The sequence below is a fragment of the Rutidosis leptorrhynchoides genome, chromosome 4 (assembly GCF_046630445.1).
Source record: "Rutidosis leptorrhynchoides isolate AG116_Rl617_1_P2 chromosome 4, CSIRO_AGI_Rlap_v1, whole genome shotgun sequence".
Taxonomy (NCBI): domain Eukaryota; kingdom Viridiplantae; phylum Streptophyta; class Magnoliopsida; order Asterales; family Asteraceae; genus Rutidosis; species Rutidosis leptorrhynchoides.
The window spans coordinates 484,140,548-484,155,413 of record NC_092336.1 but is presented as its reverse complement, the minus strand read 5'-3'; the positions used below and the strand labels follow the sequence as shown (position 1 = coordinate 484,155,413).

Here is a 14,866-nt window from a genome sequence, read left to right as displayed (position 1 = left end):
CCAAAGTTAGGGGTATAAAGTGAAAATGGTAATATGGCCACAAAAGTATTACGGGTCCAACACTCGACCCTCAACTAAAATATGATATGATTGTCTACATATATCAATATCTCGTCAATGACAAAATTAAGTAACATTGTTATTGTTATTGCACCATGTCAAAAGAAGTTTCTTCACAAATCTTCTAAAACAGTCAAAATATTTCACCAATCTAGACGATTGTTAGTTCTCATAAGTTGACCGGTAACTAAAGACGAATCGTCAATAGAATATACCGTTAATTAATACCAACGGCTGGATCTCAAAAAATCAATTATCTTTTTCTCCAAGAAAAAAATAAAAGTAAATAAATAAATAAAATAAATTCTTTTAATTAACACATCCGTGACGTCACGTAACAGTCTTTGGTTCCTCCGTCAGTGCTTTAAATACCAATTCATCAAATCACCCATCCATCTATCTCACACTAATTTCTCTCGATTATTTCTAAAACCCTAAAATCTCACACTAATTTCTCTCGATTATTTCTAAAACCCTAAAAAGTCTACTCAATCGCCATGGGTAATTTTTCTATTTCTCTTCATTTTTACTTCATTTTATGCTATAATCCGTAATAATGTTTTGTACTTAATTTTGATTTATGTGTGCTTCATCTTCATTCACAGCATCTGACAAAAAGATCAAGATCGGAATCAACGGTACAGTTTCTGTTAATAAATTAATTTGTTAATTATCATATCATCACAATAATAATAGTCCGATCTGCTTCTATAGTTGTATACATCCACATATATACGTATATATACGTATCTATATAATTGATTAGTTACTAATCGGATCTGGTGAATTTGATGTAGGATTCGGAAGAATCGGTCGTTTAGTTGCGAGAGTTGCACTTCAGAGAGATGATATTGAGCTTGTTGCTGTTAACGATCCGTTTATTACTACTGATTACATGGTATTGTGTTTGTTTTTGATTGATTATTATGCAAGTTGATGTTATTAGTTGGTTTTAATGATTTAGCTGCTGAATAATAATTTAATAATACTGGATCTCATTATTTAGGTACGTGTATGTTTAGTTGTTAGCTATATTAACACAATATTGGCTGATCTGAATCACAGCATCTATTTTATATGATAAATAATTGCTCAGATCTAAAATACATGTTTATTTAGTAATTAGTATTAGTATGTGATAGTTAATCTCGATAACTCGTGAATATTGAATTAATATTAAATTAAATATTATATTAAGGTTTATATTTTTCGTTATAAGATTTGATATAACATAGCAAGTGTATACTGAAGTGTATCTAATTACTGTTTATTGAGGTGTAGCTAGTATACTTATTGGTATAAGATTCATCCCTGTTTATATGAATACCATATGATTTATAAGTTATTACATGCATGGTTTAAAAAAAGGGTCGAGGCGTACGCCTCGAGGCGCGCCTCGGTACGATTTAAGAAGTTTCCGTTTAGGAACGTACGCCTCAAAGGCCAAAGAAAAACGTACGCCCTAAATTCGAGAGGCGGTTCGATTTTGTGCTGAGGCGGTTCGATTGATGAAGCGTGCGCCTCATGTTGTTGGAAAAAATGGCGTCGGTAAACCCAGATCTTGCCGGAAAAAGAGAAAAAATGAAAATTGGTAACAGAAAAAGAGAAAATATGAGGAGGAGAATCCCGTTTTTAGTCAATAGATCTGTAAACTTACCCGGTTTTTAGTTCGTATAAGAGGAGAAGAAGAAAAGATCGATGCAGTTTAAAGTTGAGATCTGTAAAATTTCCTTGGAAAGTTGAAAGAGATAAGGTGCAGAAGAAAGAGAGTACTGTAACAGCCATCCAATCACAATTTCATAATAAGAATTAATAATCAACTTAAAAGTATTAAAACTTACAAAAAATTAGTGGGGAGCCTAGAGACAATCTGGGCCCCCACACCTCTAGCAATAGCAAAACCTATCCTAGTAAAAATATGAGCAGCAGCAGCACCGGCACCAATATCTTGCGCCATCGAACTCTTCTGAACCCGCTTTAGCAAAGAAACATCATCCTTTTCTAATTCCCCAAGGGAAGAAAATGAGAAAGGAATGAAACCATAACCAATCGTCTGACAGCTAGATTCGTACTTGACCCGCTTCCGACGAGCCGCATCAACCACAGCACGTCCAGGGACAAAGTCAGAAAGCCCAGCCCAGACTGTGTCAAAGGAGAAGACCCTGTCAAGTCAACACAAACATCGCGACCACAATCCCAGGAATAAAGTAACACATCTGCAGGTCTGAGGGCCCTGTCGTTCCCTCCAGACAACCCAATGTCAACCTCCTTTCTCGCTGAAATCCCAGATCGATAACAAACATCAACAAGGGAATCCCGAACAACATTATGTCGATGCTTAATACCCACCATACCAGCACAAGACACCGCGTGATCCCCGAAAATATCCCCAGTAAAAACCCTTGAACAGGCAGAGCATGCCGTCGAGATAGAGAACAATGGAACACCCAACCGGTAGCACAACACACATCGGTAAGTCTTTACGTTCATCGTCTGACCCAACCCCAAATAGGGACTGCCCTTAGCCAAGCAGAGGTGTGATCACCCTGCTGCGATTTCCATAAGGCCGATTGTCGGGGAGATAACGAAAAAGTGGATTCTGCAGAAGCGGTAACCTTTGTGAAATAAACATCTGCCAATTTCTTCATGAGTATTGGGGCAGCGACCTCACTCGGATTACCTAAAATATCAAACCCAACTGTTTTATTAAACAGACCCAATGCATCTTCAAAAGCACGACCAAGACCAACAATACTCGCATGACGTAGTAGCTTGGTCTGCAATCCAGCAGACTGTAATCGAGAAGCCAGAAAAGCATAATGACGAACATCTCCCGCAGTATATATTATTATTAATATTAATTTATTATATATTGTATATTGTATTGTATATATGTAGGTCACGGAGTATATTATTCAACTTACATTTTAACCCTCTCAAATTTAATTTATCTTTCATATTAACCCCTCAAGTCTGATAGTCATCACAATCTCATTATTAGATAGATACAATTTAACCCCCTCAAATTAAAATTATTATTTATCCGATTTTATTGGATTTCTCAGTCAAATTTCGGAAATTATGTATTTTTTTAATTCCGCCTCGAACGTACGCCTCAGTTCGCCTCGAGGCGTACGCCTCGCCTCACAAAGGGAAAACGCCTCGAGGCGCGTTTCCCTTTTTTTAAACCTTGATTACATGTAAACAATCTTGTTTGAATGTAAACTTAAAATTGTTTATTGTGAGTTTGTGACTTTATTTGGTTGTCGAAGCTTGGATCTAAGTGTTTGTTTGCATTAGTATGCTAAGCTACTATTTTATGTTTTCACTTGCAGACATACATGTTCAAGTATGACACTGTTCATGGCCAATGGAAGCATCATGAACTTAAGGTCAAGGATGAGAAAACACTTCTCTTCGGTGAGAAGCCTGTTAGTGTTTTTGGATTCAGGTAAAAATAAAAATCCATTTGACCATTTTAGGCATTTGTTTCCAACTCTGTACATTTTGAATTTTATTTGTTAATATAAATTCTTAGTGCTTTTTCTTTTTTACTTTCAGAAACCCAGAAGAGATCCCATGGGGTGCTGCCGGAGCCGACTTTGTGGTCGAGTCCACCGGAGTGTTTACAGACAAGGACAAGGCTGCTGCCCACTTGAAGGTGTGTTTGGATATTGCCTTTTCAATTGCTGTTTATATTTTAGCCGATTTATTACGTATCTGTTTGTTCGGTTTTTATGCAAGAAGATGAACTGATTTGGATTGGTTATGTATGATCAGGGTGGTGCCAAGAAGGTTGTCATCTCTGCTCCTAGCAAGGATGCTCCCATGTTTGTTATGGGTGTCAACGAGAAGGAATACACCTCTGATCTTAACATTATTTCAAATGCTAGTTGCACAACTAACTGTCTTGCTCCTTTGGCCAAGGTATATCAGCATACTTCAATATGTACTTATACGAACTGTAATTTTTTTTATGTGATATGCATATAAACTTTTTTTTTTTTGGATGATTCTGTTTCTTATGTTTTCGGTTTGTATATTTTTTAGGTGATCAATGACAGGTTTGGCATTGTTGAGGGTCTTATGACAACAGTTCATGCCATGACTGGTATGTTATTATTCTGTTGATTAATTAAAATTTATTAATAGTTGATGTGTCAAGATGTTAAATGTATTTAATTTCTTGCCAACACTTTTCAGCCACCCAAAAGACTGTTGATGGTCCATCTTCAAAGGACTGGAGAGGTGGAAGAGCTGCTTCCTTTAACATTATTCCCAGCAGCACTGGAGCTGCTAAGGTAAAGAGGCTGACATTGAGAATATCACCATTTTATGTCTTAGTCACTTAGCTTACGAATGTAATTAATTCCTGTTTTTGTAGGCTGTTGGCAAGGTTTTGCCAGCGCTTAACGGCAAGTTGACCGGAATGGCATTCCGTGTACCAACAGTGGATGTCTCAGTTGTTGACTTGACTGTCAGACTTGAGAAGAAGGCCACTTATGAGCAGATCAAGGCTGCCATTAAGTAAATATTGGATAATTTTGTTAACATTTGATGCACAACTTGTTCCCGTGATATTTTGAAATAACTTTAGAGTCTGTTTGTTTGTAATCCAGGGAGGAATCAGAAGGCAAACTCAAGGGTATTTTGGGATACGCTGATGAGGATCTTGTATCAACAGACTTTGTTGGTGACAGCAGGTCAAGCATCTTCGATGCCAAGGCCGGGATTGCTTTGAATGACAACTTTGTTAAGCTTGTCTCGTGGTATGACAACGAATGGGGATACAGGTACGTTTGTTTTTCGTTTTTTTTTTTTACCGCAACTCATCTTATAGAAATATGTAATCATATCACTTATGATTAATGTATCATCATGTTTACTTTTTGCAGCTCGCGTGTTGTTGACTTGATCTGCCACATTGCATCTGTCTAAAGCTTAAGTGATCAACAGGTGAAGGGTGACCCATATTTGACCAAGGCTTGAAATTTGTTGCTTTTTCTTTTTTGAATAATAAGAATCTTACGTACAAGGATTTTTTGGGGTACTACGGATTTTGAATAACATTGGTACATGTCCAGAGTCCAATGTAGGCTCCTTTTTGGTTGTTTTTAGCATGCTCTATGGTATTCAAGAGCTTTTTCTATTGGTTTCCTTTTGTTCAGTACAAACTCTTCTTAATTCAGCTTTGGTTGATAATTGTTTAATGGTATTTATTCTACAATGTTTATTTTGTTCAGTACACTACTTGAACTTCCATAATTGGTTCACTTTGAACTCTTATTTAAGTGATGATTCACACAACACAGTGAATAATTTTCATCACTGAATCCGCCATTTGCAATCTATTTATATTCATTATCTTTTACAGATTAGTGCAAATACGTTTTTTGTTGCTAAACTTCTAAGAAGCGGAAAACGTTTTTTTAAAGAAAATGAAGTAAACAGTTAAAACTGTGTTAAGGTGTTTGAATAAAATGCCAAATAGCTTAAACTGTGAGAAGGTGTTTGAATAAAATGCCAAAGTAGCTTAAACTTCGAAACTCGTAATATTTAGGCTACTTGGAAAGTTTAGAACGTTGTAGACCTGGTATTCACTTTAGTCCATTACTCGATCTATGCTTCAACCCCGGAGAAAAATAGGCGTTTTATTGGGTAGTTCGTAGACGAAATGATCCATAAGCATAATCCTAGCTTTGATGTATCGACAATTACTATGATGCTGCTGATCATATTGAGAGTTATATGAAGCGTATGAGATATTCTTGATTCTTGAGGATGAATATTTCTTGTTACTCTAATGCGTTGCTTGGTCCCGAACTTGTGATGGATTCTGATGGAATTGAATTTGGAATTGGAATCAAATTCCATCTATATTTCGATGAAATGAAATTTGATTTCTTCAAATTTAATAAAGTGAAGGAATATAATTTCTTTGACATCTTGTATATAATTTTAGTTCATTAACACACACAACAACAAAACCCAAAGTGGTGTATGGGAGAGGTGAGATGTAAACAATCATTCCGAGAATAAAGACAAATCATTTCTCCACCCAGAGTGAAAACACTCTCAAAAGTAGAGAAAGTAATTCCTCTGTTTATTCGACGACGGATAGAGAGATTGCTTCCGAGTGGACCTCCGACCAATAAGTAAGAATTTTTTTAAAAAAAATTAAATAAAATTAAAAATAAATTGAGACGCTATTAAAATTGTAAAATCAAAGTTTTATGAGTTTTAAATCCTGCCTGAAATTTAATTTGGGCTCTAAAAGTCAGTTAAGACGCCAATAAATCGACTCTTGCTGTCGACTAGTTCATTAACTAAGGAACGAGGAATTCTATGATGCACATGAAGACCCTAGGCATTAATCGGTATTGAGAATTAAGTACATAGAATGAGGAGGGAAAATAAACTTAAGCACTAACGAATAATATAAACTATCAAAAAATGTCCCTTGGCTTCGCTAGAATTCTAATGGACTTTGATTATTTTTTTTTCCTGGGGTTTTTGATAATTGTTTTTGGGCCTATTGTGCTTCGTCTTCGCTGCTTCAGTTGTGTTTTCCTAATTTTCCTATTTTTCAAATTTTCAATTTTGTCTGTATATATAAAAAAGTGAGCAACTTGAAAACCTCTGCCCTTAGCGGTCTATCGGGTTGCTTCCCCATTAGGCCGCCACTAATTATCAGTTTTTCTATTTAAGTAGAACAAATATTTTTTCGAATATATACGATGTAACAGGGCTATATCATGATCATTTTAACCCTTTACCTGATCATTCAAGCTGTATTGCTAGTAGGATATGAGTATGAGACTTTATAAAGATATCTGATAACTCCAAAATTTACATATTTTTAGACACATTTTAAGGAGTTATCTTGGTATTTTAAAGACAAATCAAATATTTAAACACACAAAAATGGATAAAAACGGAAAAAATGTATTTTTAATGTTTTGTTTGAGATTTGTATTAAACAGGATCAAAAACAGATAAAAATTGCAGAAAAGGCTATGAAGCCGCCAACATGAAACAATGGAAGTCGCCGACTTGGGGTTAAAGTGAAGAAATTTGAGAATATTCCAGAAAAGAGCCAAAAATCGAAGAACTTTAAGAACAAGTAAAAGCAACAGAAGCCGTCGGCTGAAGAAATGAAGCCGTCCGCTGAAGAAATGAAGCCGCCGACTAAGTCAACAGAAGCCGCCGGCTTCCCATCCCAAGCCGCCGGCTTTGGAGCCGTTTATGGAACCAACTTGGCGACCAAGTAATTAGTTTAAAACTGCAGAATCAGTATTTTGGCCATAATTTACTCATACGATCTCCGATTAAGGCGTTCCATGTGTCCAGACGTCCTATGACATAGCTCTACAACTTCCGTTTTATAAGTTTTGTCTAATTCGGCCCGGTTCGGAAGCTAGAAGGCAAAAAAGGGCTGTTGAATTTCAATTACATGATTTTTTTTTGTTTTTTAGTTGTATTTTGTCCCACATCGCCTAAAAACAAATGTAAAAGGCTTCTCCTTCACCTATAAAAGCAGACCTTCACCCTTTACTTTTTCATGTACCTTATTGTATTGTTTTCTCTTTTTTGAGAATTGAATCCTCCTCCCCATATGAGGTTTATGGAGTTAAGAAGTGTACATTAGTTTAATATTTTATGCTATGGCGTCGAGGTTTTGCCCGAACGTTTTCTTTCTATTTTGTAAGTGTTTCTCATTTTAATTTAATTATTTCATTTCTTTTATTTATTGTCTTTTATTTTATGTATTTTATTTATATTTATTGTCTTTTATTTATTGTCTTTTTTTATATTTATGTTTGATTGCTTTTGTTCGTCTACCATTATGAACTAAATGTTCATAGTTGTTACGTGGACGAAAATCAACTATGTCCGGGAATCAGATGAAGCCGCCGGCTTCACCAGTCCAAGCCGCCGGCTTGACTGGAACAAAGCCGCCGACTTCGTGCTCTAATTTGACAGTTTCTGTTTTTTTCCAGATCTGTATAAACTAAATTTCTGTGATGATATTTAAACTGTTTTGAATCTGCTATGTTTTAATAGGCTTGTTTGCCATGCTTAATGACTAAATGTTAGATTTTAGGATTGATTAGCACTTAATCCAACGATCTATTATTCGATTCATGCTACTTTTTTAGATCTAGTCAATCAAACTTGTTAAATTGGATTGCATGCAATTAAGTTAAACAACATGGTTAGTGATAAATCTGTTGAATTTGAGTTACGCTTATATAATAGAGTTTTGTAACATCCAGTTTTCATCGTATACGACTTAAGGTACACATTTAGTCGTTAGAACGTTTATATTTCGTTGTATATGTGATTAAATGAGTTTAAGTTTTAGTTTTACGTACACGATATATATATATATATATATATATATATATATATATATATATATATATATATATATATATATATATATATATATATATACACACACACACACACACACACACACACACACACACGAGAATGTATGCATGTATAAGTATATGCGTTTGGGTTAGGAAGGTATTAAGTGGTGTGAGACTTTGTGGCGTAGTCTAAGTGTATATACGAAGCAAGAATGGGGTGTACGAGTCGGGTTATGACCCATGGGTTTGTAAACCAAAAACTGGACAAAAGTGGGCGTGGGGCCGCGCCGCAACGGGCACCACCGCGCCGCGACATTGAACGCAAACCAAGATCAGGAGTGGATTAAAACAGCTCAAAAAACTAGTGTATTTTCGCGCCGCGGCAATTGAGGTCGCGCCGCGGTAATTGAGGTCGCGCCGCGACCTGCCTGCGGGCCTGATCCGATTTTCAGCTTGTTTTAAGGGGTTTTAGGGGTAGTTTGGTAATTTTGCGTGTGACCAGCTTTTATACCCTAAACCTTATCCTCTCATTTCATTTTCTTTTTCTTTTTCTCTTCCAAAACACAAAACCCACTTAGATCTAAATTGAGATTTGAAGGTGAAGAATTGTGATTCGGTCTTTGGAGCAAGAAGTAAATTTGTTCTCCCCGTTCTTAGCTACGACTTGATAGTATTGGTAAGTCTTAACTCTGTGTTTTGAGTTTTAGTTGATTTATGGCTAGGGTTTGTTCATTTGAGACTTGTAAGACCCATTTGGGGGTTAAATGAGTGAATTTGGGTTAAATTGATGTAAGGAAACCCTAATGGTTACAATCTAGGGTTTGGTCATGTAAATTGAGGTTTGTAAGTGTAAATTGTGTTGTTAGTCACTAATACACTTGTAAAATGATGAAAGGTTGTTAATGGGTTTAAGTTTGATCAAAATTGTAAGTCTAAGTGTTTGAATGGGTCAAATGGGTAATGGTTGACCTAGTTGGGTAAGATGAATATGAAATACCCATAAATTGTGTTAGTTGGTGTTAATAGACTTTAATCACTAGCTTTTGGTGATTAATGATGAGTCTTGGCATTTAATGGGCGGATATGGTGTAAATGGGTCATTTAATGCATTTGGGTCATTAAATGCCCAAGAGTTAAGTGTTGGTGGTTAGCTCCACTATTTTGTATATTGATGTGTGTACTTAATGTATTAGGTACTTTGCGTTGAAGCTTGCGAAGTTGTTAATCCATCGCCTAGTCAATAAGGTGAGTGGAATAATTATGTGTATATGTATATGGCGTATTTATTTGTGAATGTTATGGTATGAACCACGAGCCGGAAGTAGCATATCATGTGTGTGACGAGTGTCAAGTGTGAACCACGAGCCGGTAGCACTTTAAAATAAAGTGTGAACCACGAGCCGGTAGCACTATAAACTAAAGTGTGAACCACGAGCCGGTAACACTATAAAATGAAGTGTGAACCACGAGCCGGAAGCACTATAAAATGAGGCGTGAACCACGAGCCGGTAGCGTCAAAGTGTGAACCACGAGCCGGTAGCACTATAAAGGAGTATGACTCAAATGCGTAGTGGCGTGAACCACGAGCCGGTAGCGTCATAGTATTACGTATGGTGTGAACCACGAGCCGGTAGCACCATAACGTTTATGGTTAACCATATTATGTTGTTGGATATTGTTTAGCATGCTATATATATATATATATATATATATATATATATATATATATATATATATATATATATATATATATATATATATATATAATGTGTTGAGTATATGCTAATGTGGTGTTGTGATGGTGTACGAGTGTTAGCATTATGAGTATGACGGCATGCTATTTGAGTTATAATTTCGTATGAGGTATTTGGTGGGTGCGATTGCAAATAGATGGGTTATATATATGTATGTATAATTGTTGCACTCACTAAGCTTTGCTTACCCCTCTCGTTGTTTACATTTTTAGGTACGAATATGGAGAAAGGGAAAGGGGTTGCCGGGAATTAAATATTCCCATGTTGGTTGCTAGTTGGAGCTTTTAGAAGTCGACCTAATGTTTTGGGTAGTTTAGCCCCAAACCATGCTCGTGTGTCGTTTGGTTTAAAACTATCATGTATGGGTCGAACTTGTATTACTTTTGATTAAGGGCCTTCGCGCCCATGATGTAAACTTTAAACATGTTGTACGTTTAAATGGGTTGTATGTAATGGTTTACATCTTGCGATCATTCGAATGGCACATAAATGGGTTATTATCTTAAAAAAAAATTTTTTAGTCGGGTTGATTACGGGTTGGGTTGTTTCAAGTTTAATATTGTTAGGCTTAGTCGAAGATCCTCTGTTTGGATGTGTTTGATTAATGATTACATGAGAACCAAGTAATAATTAACTTTCAGCTAGTAACTTGAGCTGATCTACTTGATGTTTGATAGCTTATATAATTTGTCAATCTATTTGCATGTTAATCCGCATCATAAAGTTGATATGTATCATGTAATTGAATTAAATACTAATAATTTAGATGTTAACCATGCACATCACGTGTCTAGCATATGCTTTAATTCCTGTCTATTGAATGATATGCAACACTTGTCTTAACCTGTTTAGGGATAATAATTGGTCAATGATTATTATTTTGCCTTGTGTTAATATAATGTAACGACCCGACTTTCTCGGCTTATACTTGTGCTTTATATTCTTACGAAACTGCGTATTTGTGTGTACTGTGTTAGATTATATTCTGGGATCTTATTTCATGTTGATTACTTTCGTTTATATTTTAGAACGTGCTATTAAGTACTTAGTTACTTAACTTGATCCCCGAATGATTTTATGACCGTTAGTGTCACTTGACGTTTAGAACGAGCTATATCTTTTGGTACACGTTTAACTTTTATCGTAATTGAAATATTATGACTACGTAATACTAATTGTTATTTTCTAATAACAATTACTTGGTTTTTGGATGCTTAATTACCATTGTTACGGGTTCAAGTCGTGTCAAGCAAGCGATGTACGACGATTGTTGAGCAAGATGGAGCGGTGTGGTATATTTATGACTTGTCCTTCATTTCGTTGTTTAACTTATTCCGTTTTGTAGAATGAAGATGAGAAATGGTCATGATACTGAAAACGGAGGCCCGAGCGAGGACTCCGAATTCACGGCCAAGGTTGAGGCCATCATTAAAAAGCAAAGAGCGGAATTTCTCGAGGACGTCTGAAAGGTCTTCCAAGACTCGGTTGATGGGCAAGTAGCCGAGTTAATTAATGAACTAATGAATGCCGCAATCGAAGAGGCACTCGAGGCTAGAAACTTAAATCCTCATGGCGAAGGGGGTAATGGTAATGGTGGACATGGAAGGCGAGACTTCCATTATAAAAATTTCAAGGACGCTCAACCTCCTATGTTCAATGGAGTGAGAGATCCGTTGAAGAGCACGTGTTGGATTTTCGACATCGAGGGGGCCTTCCGTACCACGGAATGTCCTCCCGAGAAGAAAACGAGGTACGGTTCTAGCATGTTGCGTGAAGAGGCGAAGTTATGGTGGGATGACAAAATTCAATTGTATGGGGAAGAACAATGTATGAGCTTGACGTGGGAGGAGTTTAAAAAGGAGTTCTTTGTTGAATATCGAACTCAAGCCGACCTAAACACAATCCGGGACGAGTTGTGCGATTTGCGACAAGGTTCTATGGACTTGGTTACCCTCAAGTCTACATTCTTGTCAAAGACTCGTTTTTGTCCGGAGTATGTTGGTGATGACCGAATGTTGATGCTAGATTTCTATCGCACATTGAGTGACGAGTTGAAACGTAAGATTAGTTGGGGAATGGCCAAGTCTTTTGAAGAGTTGTATGAGTTGGCTCGGGGTTTCGAACCGGAAATTCCAAAGAAAAGCGATTTCTCTTTCTCTAAGAGAAAATTTGAAGGTTCGAGTCATTCGAACTTTTCAAACAAGAAGAGCAAGAAGGGTTCCGAGAGTGTTAATAGCGTGAAGAAAGGTAGTTCTTTGAGTTATGGACCCACGTGTTTTAATTGTAACCAAAGAGGGCACATGGCCCGTGATTGTACCAAGGCGCCGAACAAGCTTACTTGTTACAATTGTCAAAAGGAGGGGCATCGAAGGACGGAGTGTCCCGATTTGAACACCGATCATGTTAAACGGCTAGAGAAGCCGGCGGGTACAGCTAGAGGATGAAATTATTTAATGACCAATGATGAAGCCAAGCAATCCAATGAAGTTGTCTCAGGTACTTTCATGGTTAACTCTAATCCAGCAAGGATACTATTTGATAGCGGTGCTAATTTATCGTTTGTGTCTCCGCGTTTTGTGTCTAAGCTTGATAAACCGCTAGCTAAGTTAAGTCATCCGGTAGAAGTTGAAATAGCGGATGGTAAGACAGTGCTAGGGGTCGATGTGTGTAATGATTGTAATATCGTCTTTGGTGCCGAAACGTTTAAAATTGATCTCATTCCGATGACTTTGGGTGAGTTTGATATTGTCGTTGGTATGGATTGGCTCGATCGTTATAGGGCCGATATTGCATGCCATGAAAATTCTATTCTTGTGAAGACCCCAAGTAGGGGAGAGTTAATTATTCATGGCGAGAAACGTAGAAGACTTGTGCCATTATGCACTATTGCACGGACACGTCATTTTCTTAGTAGTGGTGGCATGGCTTTTCGTGCCCATGTGGTTGATACTCATGAAGAGCCACCATCCATTCGTGAAATTTCGGTGGTTAGTAAATATGAAGACGGTTTTCCGGATGAGTTACCGGGTGTTCTGGCGAAAAGACAAGTTGAATTTCGCATTGAGTTGGTTCTGGGGGCTACTCCCATTGCTAAAACTCCTTATCGTTTAGCACCAACGGAAATGCAAGAATTGTTAAATCAAACCCAAGAGTTGCTTGAAAAGGGTTTCATTCGACCGAGTGCTTCGCCTTGGGGCGCTCCGGTTCTATTTGTGAAAAAGAAAGATGGTAGTATGCAGATGTGCATCGATTATCTGGAGTTGAACAAAGTGACGATCAAGAGTTGTTATCCATTGCCTCGGATTGACGATTCGTTTGACCAACTCCAAGGTGCAACGTATTTTTCTAAGATTGACTTGCGGTCCGGCGATCATCAAATGCGGGTCCGTGAGGAAGATATTGAGAAAACAGCTTTTTGAACGCGTTACGGGCATTTTGAGTTTGTAGTTATGCCTTTTGGTCTTACGAATGCACCGGCGGCATTTATGGATCTTATGAACCAAGTGTGCCAATCTATGTTGGACAAGTCGGTAATTTTGTTCATTGACGACATACTTGCCTATTCGAAAAGTATGAAGGAACATGAACGTCATTTGCGTGAAGTATTGAAAACTTTACGGAAGGAGAAGTTGTATGCTAAATTCTCCAAGTGCGAATTTTGGCTAAGGGAAGTGCAATTCCTTGGCCACAACGTGAATAAAGAAGGCATTCAAGTAGATTCGGGGAATATAGAGACGGTGAAGAGTTGGGAACAACCGACTATGCCTACGGAAATCCGAAGTTTTCTCGGATTGGCCAGTTATTATCGTCGGTTTATCCAATATTTTTCTAAGATCGCTTCTCCATTGACGAAGTTAACGAGAAAGAACGCGAGATTTAATTGGGAAAATGAGCAAGAGATCGCTTTTCAATTATTGAAAGAGAAATTGTGTCAAGCTCCGGTGTTAGTATTACCGGAAGGTGTAGAAGATATGACGGTTTATTGTAATGCCTCAATAAATGGAATCGGGTGTGTTCTAATGCAAAGAGGTAAAGTCATCGCTTATGCCTCTCGACAATTAAAGGAGCACAAAAAGAGATACCCAACTCATGATCTTGAATTGGCGATGGTGGTACATGCGTTGAAAATTTGGCGCCATTACTTGTATGGTGTCAAGTGTACGATTTATTCGGATCATAAGAGTTTGAAACATATTTTTGATCAACGAGATTTGAATTATCGTCAACGTAGATGGATGGATGTGGTAAAGGATTATGATTGTGAGATACTTTATCATCCGGGTAAGGCTAACTTAGTCGCGGATGCGTTAAGTCGAAAGAGTCAACATTCGGCGATACGAGTAGGATCATTACGCATGATTATTACTAACGATTTTCTTGTAAAGCTTGGTGAGATACAAATTGAAGCGTTCGTTCATAACAAGCATGAAGAACGAATTGTGGGGAAAAAAGAAGTTTATTACCTTAGGCCTGCATGGTTTGTTGTCCTTTCAAGGGCGAGTGTGGTTGCCTAGTCAAAGTATTCCATTCATCTGGGCGCGACAAAGATGTATTACGATTTGAAGAAATAGTATTGGTGGCCGGGCATGAAACGTGATGTTGTAAAGTATGTTGAACAATGCGTCACGTGTTTGCAAGTTAAGGCCGAACACCAAAAGCCGTATGGTAAGTTAC

General features: G+C 37.3%; 2 protein-coding genes across 2 annotated transcripts; both read left to right on the top strand.

The window, feature by feature from the left end:
• The first annotated feature begins 640 nt into the window (after nucleotides 1-640).
• Nucleotides 641-3,836, top strand: LOC139842353 (glyceraldehyde-3-phosphate dehydrogenase GAPC2, cytosolic-like). The gene is made up of 5 exons (XM_071832502.1): nucleotides 641-698; nucleotides 858-958; nucleotides 3,396-3,511; nucleotides 3,622-3,721; nucleotides 3,765-3,836. The coding sequence occupies exons 1-5, from the start codon at nucleotides 641-643 to the stop codon at nucleotides 3,834-3,836; spliced, it is 447 nt and encodes a 148-aa protein (XP_071688603.1).
• On the top strand, nucleotides 3,623-5,300 carry LOC139844597 (glyceraldehyde-3-phosphate dehydrogenase, cytosolic-like). Its single transcript, XM_071834830.1, has 7 exons — nucleotides 3,623-3,721; nucleotides 3,841-3,987; nucleotides 4,111-4,171; nucleotides 4,264-4,361; nucleotides 4,445-4,587; nucleotides 4,680-4,853; nucleotides 4,956-5,300. Exons 2-7 carry the CDS (start codon nucleotides 3,889-3,891, stop codon nucleotides 4,996-4,998), a joined length of 618 nt encoding a protein of 205 aa, XP_071690931.1. The 5' UTR covers nucleotides 3,623-3,721; nucleotides 3,841-3,888; the 3' UTR covers nucleotides 4,999-5,300.
• The last annotated feature ends 9,566 nt before the right edge of the window (nucleotides 5,301-14,866 follow it).

Bases quoted from the DNA above. Each gene is read 5' to 3' on its own strand.
- LOC139844597 (XM_071834830.1), top strand. From the start codon at position 3,889: ATGTTTGTTATGGGTGTCAACGAGAAGGAATACACCTCTGATCTTAAC. The intron at 4,172-4,263 runs GTATGTTATTAT...AACACTTTTCAG, and splicing joins AACAGTTCATGCCATGACTG to CCACCCAAAAGACTGTTGAT. The intron at 4,588-4,679 runs GTAAATATTGGA...TTTGTAATCCAG, and splicing joins CAGATCAAGGCTGCCATTAA to GGAGGAATCAGAAGGCAAAC.
- LOC139842353 (XM_071832502.1), top strand. From the start codon at position 641: ATGTGTGCTTCATCTTCATTCACAGCATCTGACAAAAAGATCAAGATC. The intron at 699-857 runs GTACAGTTTCTG...AATTTGATGTAG, and splicing joins GATCAAGATCGGAATCAACG to GATTCGGAAGAATCGGTCGT. The intron at 3,512-3,621 runs GTAAAAATAAAA...TTTTACTTTCAG, and splicing joins GTTAGTGTTTTTGGATTCAG to AAACCCAGAAGAGATCCCAT.